Raw genomic sequence first — 12,298 nt, 5'->3', positions numbered from 1 at the left:
GTATAACTGCCTCATTGAGCATATATTTGAATGTCTTGACCTGGCGGGTCTTTCATTTACATATAGTAGCTCAATACCCATCCATGACCCCATAGCAGATCTCATACTACAACTTTGAGGCACATTAAGGTTCAGTTAGCAACTGATATCTATAGTTGCCATGACAATCACACCTAGCTATCGAAATACACGCAGGGCCACGATGGATCGACGGGTACTAAGCTTTCTAGGTAGGTTGAAGTTACCATAGAGGGGAGCGTGTACTTCCATTGGTACATTATAGAAATTCATTACCAATTTAACGAATCCTTTTTTCACATAACAACCGTACTTATTGCAGTGGAACAGCGTTTAGTGTACCAGTATGAGTGAAGCAGAACAAGATACTATAACGCGTGGACTTCTTAAATACTCAATCCCTAATTAAATACTAAAGGTATACGTGTAAATGCTAATTTAGATTCGAGATAAGATACACAAAATAGTGAATTATGCGATGGCCCATGAAGCACTCGGGTAAAAGCTTTGCGCTGGACCACCAGTAACGCTCCCATTTTGTTCCATCTTGAACTTACTGCCCTCAAAGGTGGCACTTCCCACCTAAAGGAACTTGTGACGGTATGTGGCGTCTGCAAGGTTATAGCTGAAGTAATAATCACGATAAGACAGGAGTGTGACTTGATCTTTCATGATCGTACATAGCGAGATGGCTACCCACTATACGATAACCCGATTGTGAAGAGGTTATGGAATTTTACAGAATTTTACAGAATCTTTACTCTCCTCAGTCCTGTAAAAACAATACGGCCTGTTCTAAAAATAGCATCATACCTGCTAGACATGTTTGCTCAACGCAATGTACAGCCTCTTCTTGCTATCATTATAGAAGAGTGAACCCCGAAGGTCATTCTCGTTTTAGCCAACATCTTGATGAAACTCTGAGCTGAAGCTGGAACTGGAGGCTCAATATTGACAGATGATGGCGTCAACGTTTAGCAACCATGCTTATTCGGGGAGCAAGGGCGGCCATTGCGCGATTCCTATTTAGTCGTTGACGATGGCCAAGTCGAACACGGCTTGAGCATTTTTGGCTGTTGTTAACTTGTCGTTTTCTTTTCGGCTTTTCTCCGTCCCGGCTTGGGGTTGCCGGAGAATTTGCACGCTCTCAGTGAGTCACGGTGTTTCAACAACAGTGAGTGAAGACTGTCCCCAGCATCTGTAGACAACCCTCGGACCCTTTATTACTGCATCTCATCTCGTCCACGGCAACGTGACGGGGGCCGTTCTGGAATTGGCTAGTCTCCATCTGCAGGTGCAGTAAGTTGGTTCATGCCGGCGATTGAGTCATGCCTAAACTCGCAGATGGATGCTGTTTCTGTTCTGCTGCTGCCTGCAATACGCCTTATGAGTGCCCGTCTCCGTGATCCTTTTGTCGTATCCAACTGCGTAAAGTACATGTACATCACTAACACCGAGAGACACATGCAACCACCTAAACATATAACTCATCGTACGACCAGCTGTGTATAATGTACTCGTATAAGCCCTCATATGAAATGAAGAGGAGGAAAATTCTCACTGCCTCCAGCATCCGGATCCCGAGATCGCCTAACCCGAAAAAGCATGTCTAATGCGCCGTTACGGAGCCAAGCAGGGCAACTCATCCAATGCTGTAACTCGAAACTTTGTACTAGAACAGGAATCACATACAAGTACAAGTACAGCGAGTGACGCAGCAACCGTGGTGGGGGAGGGGGGAAACGGGACTTATTTTGCTGACCCAGAAAAAAAAATTAAGAGAGAGAAAAAAAAATTCACCATCGGGAGCCGCCGATAAGCATGTGTGAAGCGGATTTGCTGGGTTGGCGATTGCCTCTATAATATACTCCTCTTCCTCTTTCTTTTTTCTTCTTCCTCCTTTTTTTCCTCTTCCTCTTGGGCATTCTGAGTATCCCGTCTCGCTCCCGTGGTCACCCGGCCTCGTTAAAATACAACCTGTTCAATATCCGTTGCAAATTTCCTTCTTTGATACCCCTCGTCAACGAGAAAATTTAAAAAAAGAAAAAAAAAAGAAAGAAGAAAAAAATCACCGTCAAAATGGTTGAAAAGCTCTACGTTACCTACAACGACGTCCACAAGCTGTGCCAGCAGGCCGCGACCAAGATCCTCGAGGACTTCAAGCCGCAGCTCATCATCGCCATCGGCGGCGGCGGCTACGTGCCCGCGCGAATCCTGCGCTCGTTCCTCAAGCGCCCCGGCTCGCCCAACATCCCCATCCAGGCCATCGGCCTCTCGCTGTACGAGTCCCTGGGCAACGACTCCCAGGTCGAGGAGATTGGCACAAAGGTCACCCGCACGCAGTGGCTCGACCTGACCGCCCTGGGCGAGATGGAGAACCTCGTCGGCAAGCGAGTCCTGATTGTGGACGAGGTCGACGACACCCGGACGACGCTCGAGTATGCCGTCAAGGAGCTTGAGAAGGACGTCGAGCTTGCGCGCCAGAAGATCGGACCCGATGCTCCCAAGGCCGAGTTTAGCATCTTTGTTCTCCACGTGTGTTTCTCTCTCTCTCTCTCTTACTACCGAGGTTGTATGGTTTACTAACTCCCCTTTTCTAGAACAAGAACAAGGACAAAAAGGGCCAGCTGCCCGAGGACATGGTCAACAACCGATACCTGGCTGCCGTCACTTGCGGCGATGAGTGGATCAACTATCCCTGGGAGGCCATCGACATTGATGAGCACGACCGCCTTGCCGCCCTGAAGAAATAGAATCCGCTTCGTCGTTAAGCCTGCGGATATGTAAAATGAGAAATAGAGCCAAAAAATAATAATAACAAATAACGATGCCATTAATATTGCTCCTCTCTTCTCTGTTCTAAGCCTGCTCTCTTTGATGTCTATTGTAATGATACAAGATGTTTTGATTCTATACAAGATGCCACCATGCCACTCCATTTGCAATTGGTTGCCCGATTCAAAATGCCGCCCGCTAAAACTCCGACTTGAAAATCTATTCCCTTTCTTCCCTTTGTATTAATATACCTCATCTTCAGCCGCCCAATGTTCCCTCTCGCTGGTGTCGCTCCTTGAGCCGCTTCTCCTGCTTCATGAACTCGCGAATGCCAACTGGAACGTTTTGGAAGGCTTCCTCGTCCCATCTATCCTTTGTGAGCTCCCAGGCCGCATCCGATCGACCGCCATCGGCATCCATGGTACGGCCCCCAGCCTTTAATCGCGCTTTCGCTTCGGCCTTTGTCGCCGACCATTCTTCCAAGTCTTCTCGGTAGCGATCCCACACGCAGTTGACGCACCCGCTCATGCAGCAGTTGTCGGGCTCTTCCGGGCGAGGGGGGATGAGGATGCCGGCAATGTATGTAGATTTCGCCTTCTTCTTGGCAAGGCGGTCGGCTTCTTCCGCAGGGCCGAGGAGACGAGAGCCAAAGATGACGCGTGCCCTTGCTTCAGGTGTTTGTGTTTCTTCGGGTGGCAGCGTAGGGAAGGTCTTGGAGATTGCGTCTTGGGGCTTCTGAGTCGTGTCCGTGGAGGTGGAGCTAGGTGCCTTCTTAAGCGATCTCGGAGGCGAATACAGAGTAGGGTTTTCGAAAATGGCTTGGTAGTATGCTCCGAGAGGTGTTCTTTGCGGCCACTGTTCCTCCGAGGCAGCTCCAGTGACACTGGCAAAGCATCGTCGACAGCATCTCCCCTGCAACGAAGCCGCGCTCTGTCGCACAAGCCCGAGCCTCGATACGACGTTTCTTGATGACATTGATTGTGATTTGTTTCGTTATCTCTGGAGAATTGCGCTGCGGCAGAGGTGAGGCGATGCGATGCGATGCGCAAGGGCGAATTTATAAGAGCCGGCAAGAGACCGGAGGAGAGCAAGGCGATGAGCCGGAATTCGCACTTCGGCTTCGCAGAGCTTTTGTGGGGGGCAATTCGGACGTCATCGGGCAAACCGGCATTTTTTGTTCTGGAGAGCCACACGTGATGGCTTGTGTGCTAAACGGGAGCTTTCATTTTCAGTCTTGAGCCTGCATCCTTTGGTAGAGAGATGAGAAGTTTTTGATTAAGCTCTTTTCTGTAATAATCCTGTCATTAATTTATTATTGATGTAGGTAGTAACAAGTAACAGCAAGTAAAATTTAGCAACTCGCATGACCTAATTTATCGTCGAATGCGTAGAGCTGTACGAGTACTTTGTACCGAAACCAAGCGCTACCGCCTACCGCTTTGGTCCCAGCCCGCCTTGTTTAGCTGCAGCTCTCTGTGACGCGCTCCGTTCGGCCAAAAACACCAATCCCACATCGCCAAGCTGTTCATCCAGGCATCTCGCATCCTGCTTTTTTTTTTTTTTTTTTTCTTTTTTCCTTCTTTGCTCTCATTCATTTTTTCTCTAGTCCAACAATACGCCTATTTCTGCTACATGGTTTTACGACTCACCGCCCCCTGTTTCTTCAGCAATGGATGGGCCTGCGTCAAAGAGACGCCGGGTCTCACCTCGTAATTCGTCTGTCAACATTGGCAGCAGCAGCAGCAGCGACGCGACTCCAACATCCCCGGAACCTCTAAGAGCCCGCGCCAATCGCCTTGCAAACGCTGCACAGTCACACGCAGGCGTAGTACGTCCGCAGCCACAAACGTTAGATAATACACAATCTGCGCCGCCAACAGAGCTATCAAAGGAGCCGTCTGTGAGCGACCAAGGCGCACGAGAAGCTGTCGACAAATCCGCCAACGCGACGACTACGGAAGCTAGGGATCCAGCGCAGGAGGAGGGCCAAGCTACGCAGGGCCCTGGCCCATTACCCTCATCAGAACAAGCCGACAGCAGCCCGACTGGAATACCTACCAGATCGCCTTTCAAGCCGAGGCCAAGACCGTTACCGCCGCCGGCGCCCGAAGGAGACGACGAGGCGGATTCATTCTTAGGGAGGAGACAGCGAAGATCGCCAAATAGCGGCAGGCCCATTTTACACCCAGAACCCGAGTTGCCGCCATCTGCCCCCGATGCCGCCTCTTTCAAACCTCCAAAGGGCATACATAGTAGTCCGTCGCGATGGAGAGACAAACCAAGGCCGAAGAAGAGCTCACCTTTGAAGCCCTCCTCAAGCCATCCCCCCGCGAAACCCGGCAGCAAGGCCGTATTGCCGATTCACAGCTTTCAATTACCTCCAAGGGACAGCGATAGCAATCCACAAGAGGATCAGTTGCACGAAAAAGCCCATCCCGCCCGTCAAGTTGGCGTGTTTGATCCGAATAGAGACAAGAAGAAGGAAATAGAAGCTCTTGACGAAGAGATTGCAAAGTTGAAACAGGATCTGCAGATAGTAAGCAAAGAGAACGACAGAATACGGCTGATGCAGTCTTCCGGTCGTATTCTGAGTTTTGCAGACGAGGAAGAGGTGTTTGACGTGGTGCGGCGCCATCTCATCGACTCGGAGGCAAAACCTCCGCCGCCACCATCACAGCAGCTCTTGAGAGCAGCATTAAATCCTACGGCGCTGTTGCCTTTTGGGAGGACAACCTCGGTTGTTGCTACAACAGACGACCAGGTCAGCACTACAGACATCAAATCTCACCATCCCGTACGGATGACGGCAGAAGAAGAGCTGCCATATCTACAGCTATTCAGCCCGTTTGAGGTCACGTCAACCATGGCTGTCTTGCATGCGGACGGGGACCAGCCCTTGCGGCAGCGGCGTGTCATGACTTTCCGGTCAAAAGACACACCAGGGCTCTTTACGTCCAAGGTCGAGATGGTGGTGAATGCCGCCAACTCGAGCATTTTGGAACTCAAGGTGCACTCTCTCGAGCCCGCGGCGAGAGCTGAGCTGGGGCCATTTGCTGCCAAGATATGCGAGGGCGACTGCAACAGAAGCATGCAGCGCAACATAGGAATACTGTCATGGGCGATGGGGGAATGGTACCAGGCTGCAGTGCAAAGAGCACAACTATGGTCCAAACTGGATCGAGAGCTGGCTTCCAAGGGAGAGTTTTTGGAAGCCGTCGCCGAGGCGCGGAGGAAAAAGCCGTTGCGAAGAACAGCTGAGGAGATGGAAGACGATGGGGGGGAGCAATCAACATCCGCGCCACCCTTTAAGAAGGCCGAGTTGGTCCACTTCATGGGCCAGCAAGCGTTTGAGTTTAACATACCGTCGACGAAGCGGTCGGACCCTACATCGTCAGTTCGGTTGGAGTGGAAGATTGAATTTGACTGGATTGGAGAGGCGCAAAACAAGGTGACTGCCATGATTGGGGTCCCTGGCAAATGTAAGAGCTCCATTGTCTTGTATCCTCTCTGCATTTGAAACTACATGCTAACAGATCTATTACGCAGGGCGCAAAGCTGATCAACGTGGTGTGCTGGGAAAGCTTCCCAAGCTGTTTGAGGATCTGGTAGAGGGGGGGCAGGACCCATCCCTTGCGGTTAAAACCATTGTGGCATTAGTTGTAGGAGAATAGCCAAGTGTCGGAGCTGTTGAGTGACGTGATACCAAGGGGCGTCGAGTAAAGACATGTTTCAATCCTCCTTCAAGATAGATGAGCACTTGACGTGATTCCACCTCATCAATGACAAGAGTAGTACGCCTGAAGCGTGAACATTAAAAAAACACGATTGTTTTGAATCCCCAGGGTGATATTGCACACGATTATTTTTACATTTTGTTTATCCCTCGTCCAATTGCGCCACGTATACCACGACACGATTTAGTCCACGTCAACGCCCAGCTTCCTCAGGTCGACCTTGGCCAGCTCAATCTCCTCCATCAGCTCCTTGTGCGCCGCGGGGACATCGTTGAAGGTGAAGACGCCCCAGCCGAGACGAAAGAGGAGGAACGCGCCGAAGGAAATGAGGGCCCAGAAGGGGAGCTGTGTGATGTTTTGCAGATGTTAGTTTGCGTGGTTCAAGAGGAGACGAACTGGGGAGTTGGTTGGTTTTTTGGAGTAGCGACGCACCACTGGGACGATTTCTTGCTGGACGAGAGGAGGGAGAGGAATGAGCTCTAGGAAGAGAGCAAAGTAGAGCTATTTTCGAGCGACAATTAGCATAAAAGAACAGCTTCGTTGGCATCTGCACCACGATGCCAGGGGGGGATTTCGTACAGAGGAGACCAAGAGGCCAATGGAGATGGTCTGCTGCGCGCGGGTCATGATGGACGGCGTGGACGGTTTTTGTTTGGGCAGGCGAAACTGGGAGATTCCCGAACTGACTGACGAAAATCAAAAGAAAAAATGAGCGTAAAGGGTTTTTGCGACGTGTGTTGAAATGCTGGTCCCCCCTTTGCAGAGATGGAACAAAGAATGGAAGTGTCCCAGGTTGAAATTCCGCGACCGAAACGAACTAACAGCGTGGCGCCTCGGCCGAGTTTGGATTGGACCTTGGAGCTTTTTAGGCCTGGCTTTTGGCTTTAGGGGAGGCGCGTCAAGGCGGATTCGCCCTGTAAATTGTAAATTCTGGAGGCGGGTGACTAAGCAAGCAGCCTGCAGCGTCTTTTGATGGCCTCTGCTCTTCTTTGGCAGTACGAGTACGAGTTACAGCGGTCCGCACTTGCACTTGTCATGAGCAAGCAAGCAAACAGCATCGTGTCTTCCATTCTGCTCTGCTTCATGGCTATTTTGTCTTCTTTTTTTGTTTGTTTGTTGCTCGTGCAGACAGTATTTGACTTTGCAAATACTACTGTGCTGTACTGCACACACGAGCATTTCCTACTCACTAATCGAAAATAGGGCATGCAGTTAGTTGCATCTTCTCTGGCGCAGGGATAGAGCGCCCTCCATCCAGATCGCCCATCCAACCCTTCGGCTTGCCAGGATCCCTAGGATGCTATCCGTAGGCTATCCAGATTTGCCAGACGACCCTGGTATTCAGCTTTGCTCTGGCCGGCGTGGCGTCCAGTGACGGCCAGCGGCCAGCGTCGCAACACAGCAGGCCCATCCCCATCCGAGCAGAGATGCGCGCGCTGCGGTGGCCACTAGGAGACGGGCAATCAGCTCTCAAAGCTGCATCTGCTTCTCTCCCAGCCGTCCTAATCGCCGGTGCCGTCCATTCAGAGCCCCGGGCGCTAATGCAGGCCTTGCGATGTGCCGGTCGAGGGTCAGAGGTCAAAGGTCAGAGGGAGCTTCCGGCCTGGACTGGACTCCATTGATGCGACCCCTTGTGAGACAGCTTGATTCCCGATACGGGAGCAAATGACGACAGGCGCCGGCGGGGAATGTCTCACTCTGCGGCTTGCAATTCGTGGACCGGCGTGGACCAGATGTTTTCCGACCACTTTGTACTCCGTACGCGGGCCAAGAGTGACCGTGAAGCAGAGAGCAAAGACATGCCCGGGCTTTTGATGCTTGCTTGCTCTTGGTCGAAACCTGCAGACAGAGCTAGTGGCTGCTGCATGGGTGAGCTGGCACCGTGAACCAAGCACGCAGGCCGTATTTGTGATTGCGGTGGTGAATGTCTCACCACAGATCCACGGGCTTGCGGCCGGCCAATACGACTTCATCTAATTACTGCATGTATTACGCCTACTAGTATTAGTCTATAGATGGCATCTCCCCCGGGCTTTTCTTCCTTCCTCCTCCTCCTCTCCCTCCATCCTCCGTTGTGGTCCTCTACCAGTCTGTTGTTGCTTGAATTCTACAACAAGATCAATATGACGACCCCGATTCCCAAGCCACCCGGCGTGCCATTGCTCGGCAACATCTTTGACGTCAAGCCCAGCAACACGTGGGACTCGTTGAGGAAGCTCTCCGAAAAGTACGGCGAAATCTTCCAGATCAAAATCCTTGGCCAGACCATCGTCTTTGTCGCTAGTGTGGCTCTGGCCGAGGAGCTTTGCGACGAGAAGCGTTTCCGCAAGTACGTCGGCGGGCCAATTGTCGAGATCCGAGCGGCAGTTCACGATGCGCTCTTCGTGGCATATGACGATGAGGCTAGCTGGGGCATCGCTCACCGAATCATCTTCCCTACGCTGAGTCCCGACGCCGTGGGGGCTCGTTTTGGAGAGATGCGAGATCTGGCTACGGAGCTCTTGAATAATTGGAGAGGTCTTGGAGAGCAGAACAAGATCTCTCCCCTAGAGCAGCTCAACAGACTGAATCTCGAGTCCAGCACCTACACCCTCTTTGGCAAGCGGCTCAATGGACTCACGGGTCCTCCACACCCGATGCTCCAGGCGATGGAAGACTCTACATCCGAAGCCATGAAGCGCCCTACGCGGCCGGGCCTGTTCAACTGGCTGCTGTATGGCCGCAAGTTCAAGTCGTCAATCAAAGCAATGCGTGACTATGCCGCAGACATGGTCAAGTATCGCCGGGAGAATCCGACAGACCGGCAAGATGTGCTGGCCGCCATGATGAACACGCCAGATCCCGAAACGGGCAAGACCTTGACTGACTCGCAAGTCATTGACGAGATTGTCTCGATGCCCATTGGTAGCAGCACGGCGCCCTGCTTGCTCGCATACGCAATCTACATTCTTCAGAAGAACCCAGAGGCCATTGTCAAGGCTCGTGAAGAGCTAGACAGAGTCATTGGCAACGGAGAGTTTGAGCTTGAGCATCTTGAGCAGCTAGTGTACGTTCAAGGCATCATGCGCGAGTCACTCCGCCTGTCCTCGGCTGCACCAGGCTTCAACATTGAGCCACGGCCAACTGAGGGCGACAAGAGCCCCGTGCTTCTCGGCGGAGGCAAGTACGAGGTCGCACACAACCAAGCCATGATCATCGTCCTCCACGGCGTGAACCGAGATCCAGCCGTGTTTGAGGATCCGCTGGCGTTTAAGCCCGAGCGCATGGGCGGCGAGGCCTTTGACAACCTGCCCGCCGGAGCCAAGAAGTGGTTTGGCAATGGCAAGAGGGTGTGCATTGGCAGATACTATGCCTTGCAGTGGAGCTTGGTTCTTTTGGCCAAGATGATTAAGGAGTTTGACTTTGAGCTGGCGGATCCAGAGTATAAGCTGGAGATGGACGGATGGTTTAATATTCGGCCCATTGACTTTGAAGTCAAGGTGAAGCCGAGGGCTCTGTAATGTGTCATGTGTGATGGACTATATAAGGATACCAAATTGGCAAATGTCAGTATAATAAGGAAGATAGTTTGAATCAAGTCAGGACAATAATTCACTCCCCCATCAATGACTCCAAAACACCATTCTTGCCTCTCCATCCACCTATCCGTCCACTCCACGCTTTCACCTCTTCGGAATCACCTCAAACGGATCCTCCCCCTTCCTCACCGCCGAAATCAACATCTGCATCCTCCCATCCACCCTCTCATCCAGCCTCCTACACGCCTCCTCCGGCGCGATCCCATCCCTCGCGCAAATCTCCTCCACTTTGCTCACGACCTTTTGCCGCACGCCGACATAGTTGCTCGCGTACTTGATCTCGCGCAGCGTCCCCGTGCGCCAGCCCGTGGCGTATTGCCTCTCGAGGGCCTCGATCGCAGGGTTGCCCTTCTTGCCGTGCTTGTACTCGGTCCAGACGTCGAGCACCGTGCGGCCCATGCGGTGGAAGCGGAAGGGGCGGGAGGGCGGGCCGGAAGCGTAGCGGGGGAGGGTGGTGTGGCGGGGGGTTGAGTAGCGGGGGCGGGGGGATGATGATGATGGTGATGGTTTTGTTGGTGTTGTGGTGGGAGTTGATGGTGTTGTGGTGGGAGTTTGGGGGCGGCGAGGCAGAGGCGTGGGTGATGGGGATCGTGGTGGTGATGAGGAGCGTTCTGATGCGGAGGATGGCGAGCAAGGGCGGTACTCTGCGTTTGGATCCGTGGCGTTGGGGCGATGGTTGATTGCTGTCCACGCGGATCTGCGCAACATTGCCTGAAGTCGAGGTGCGCCAGCCAATATCTTGAGATGGTCATCGTCCTCGTCCTCATCTCTCTCTTGGGAAGCCCCCTGCTCTCGCGGCGTTTCCTCTGCTTGATGAACGTCAGGCCCGTCTTCAAACCGCACTCCCTTCTCCGCCATAGAAGCCTTCTTCTTCTTCATCCTCGTCTGCCTCTTCCCTCTTCTCCTCAACCCGTGATTCCCACTCACCCTCCTCTTCGGCGCTTTCCGCCCCGTGCTCCGAACAGGCTCCCTATCCACACTCGGCACCGGCGGCACCTCCATATCCACCACGCCTCTCATAGCAACATCCTCCTCTTCAACAAGCGTTGGCTCCTCCTCCTCCTCCTCCTCCTCCTCCTCAACAAGCACCGGCACATCCGCCCCCCCAACACCCCCCAACGACCCATCCCTCACACTCTGCATAAACTTATTCGCCTGCCTCAGCATCACGAAATGCATATCCAGCCTCCTCCTCATCTCCTCATTCTCCTCCCTCTCAAGCACCACATCCTCGCTCAACCCCACCAACTTCTCCACCAGCTCCTCATTCTCCTTCCTCGCAAGCCTCACCTCCTCGCTCACGCCGCCCAACTTGCCCATCAGCTCCTCCACCCCCGCCGCATAGTACTGCTGCATGTTAATCACCATCTTGGCCACCTCCATCGGCAAGTAATCCAACACGTCCACCGCCACCGCCTCCGACTCATCCACGCATTTCGCGTCATTGTCCTTTTTGTTCCTCACAATCGGCACAATGCTCTTTTTGGGCGAAATCCGCCGGTTTGCTCGCCCGGGACGCAGACCCACGCCCCGCAAATAAGTCTCGGAGCCGGGTGGGTCTCCCGGAAGCACCTTCGGAGCCGAAACCGAAGGCACCGAGCGGCGAGCTGAAGGAGCGGTGCTTCGAGTTTTGCGAGTTCGGAGAGCCAGGGGAGATTTTGGGGAGTCAGAGTAGTCATTTGGGCGGCTTAGGGTCCAATTCGCCGTCACGGCCGTCTCCTGTTGTTCCATTTCATTTGAGGCAGTCGCGTGCACCATTGTTGTGGTATCGAAGAGACGAGCATCACGGTTTCCAATCATGCAAAAGCGTCCAAGAGAGAATAGAAGGAGTAGCGGCTATTTATCGCCGTTTACACGGCTCAACCTCATTGTTTGTGGAAATGTGCTTTGATTGCTTCTATCTAAAGCCAGAATGGAGGATCAAAGAGCCTGGCGGCTTTGCTTGTCTTCCTCACGGGCCTCAGAGAGGCCCTCAACGTCGCCCCTCTACTTTCGTTGCATTCCAGTCCCAAAGGCCATGCTCTTTATTCTATCCATCAGCTCTAAAAGAAAAAATATGTGTTCATTCATCTCATCCACATCGTTGGATGCTGCATTGTTCAGCCTGGTCGACTGCAACCAGCGTCCTCCACTCAAAATGAGCCAGCCAAGACGTAATAAAAGGCGCCCGTCAAATCACAGCTCTAAAACCTG

The 12,298-nt window shown here is 52.7% G+C and overlaps 6 protein-coding genes across 6 annotated transcripts; 3 read left to right on the top strand and 3 right to left on the bottom strand.

The window, feature by feature from the left end:
* Positions 1 to 2,097: 2,097 nt before the first annotated feature.
* Positions 2,098 to 2,771, top strand: Triagg1_7303 (uncharacterized protein; the record flags this gene model as incomplete). Its single annotated transcript, XM_062902024.1, has 2 exons — positions 2,098 to 2,553; positions 2,619 to 2,771. 2 exons carry the CDS (start codon positions 2,098 to 2,100, stop codon positions 2,769 to 2,771), a joined length of 609 nt encoding a protein of 202 aa, XP_062753621.1.
* Positions 2,772 to 3,051: 280 nt separating this feature from the next.
* Positions 3,052 to 3,768, bottom strand: Triagg1_7302 (uncharacterized protein; the record flags this gene model as incomplete). The annotated part of the gene is made up of 1 exon (XM_062902023.1): positions 3,052 to 3,768. The coding sequence occupies one exon, from the start codon at positions 3,766 to 3,768 to the stop codon at positions 3,052 to 3,054; it is 717 nt and encodes a 238-aa protein (XP_062753620.1).
* Positions 3,769 to 4,462: 694 nt separating this feature from the next.
* Positions 4,463 to 6,464, top strand: Triagg1_7301 (uncharacterized protein; the record flags this gene model as incomplete). Its single annotated transcript, XM_062902022.1, has 2 exons — positions 4,463 to 6,272; positions 6,340 to 6,464. 2 exons carry the CDS (start codon positions 4,463 to 4,465, stop codon positions 6,462 to 6,464), a joined length of 1,935 nt encoding a protein of 644 aa, XP_062753619.1.
* A 246-nt stretch (positions 6,465 to 6,710) lies between these two features.
* Positions 6,711 to 7,154, bottom strand: Triagg1_7300 (uncharacterized protein; the record flags this gene model as incomplete). Its single annotated transcript, XM_062902021.1, has 3 exons — positions 6,711 to 6,872; positions 6,960 to 7,028; positions 7,107 to 7,154. The coding sequence occupies 3 exons, from the start codon at positions 7,152 to 7,154 to the stop codon at positions 6,711 to 6,713; spliced, it is 279 nt and encodes a 92-aa protein (XP_062753618.1).
* A 1,388-nt stretch (positions 7,155 to 8,542) lies between these two features.
* On the top strand, positions 8,543 to 10,027 carry Triagg1_7299 (uncharacterized protein; the record flags this gene model as incomplete). Its single annotated transcript, XM_062902020.1, has 1 exon — positions 8,543 to 10,027. One exon carries the CDS (start codon positions 8,543 to 8,545, stop codon positions 10,025 to 10,027), a length of 1,485 nt encoding a protein of 494 aa, XP_062753617.1.
* Positions 10,028 to 10,189: 162 nt separating this feature from the next.
* Triagg1_7298 (uncharacterized protein) lies at positions 10,190 to 11,905 on the bottom strand (the record flags this gene model as incomplete). Its single annotated transcript, XM_062902019.1, has 1 exon — positions 10,190 to 11,905. The coding sequence occupies one exon, from the start codon at positions 11,903 to 11,905 to the stop codon at positions 10,190 to 10,192; it is 1,716 nt and encodes a 571-aa protein (XP_062753616.1).
* Between the last annotated feature and the right edge of the window lie 393 nt (positions 11,906 to 12,298).

Source organism: Trichoderma aggressivum (genome assembly GCF_033847375.1).
Source record: "Trichoderma aggressivum f. europaeum strain CBS 100526 chromosome Unknown scaffold_032, whole genome shotgun sequence".
NCBI lineage: Eukaryota > Fungi > Ascomycota > Sordariomycetes > Hypocreales > Hypocreaceae > Trichoderma > Trichoderma aggressivum.
The sequence above is the reverse complement of the archived record's forward strand: the minus strand, read 5'-3'. Positions and strand labels throughout refer to the sequence as shown.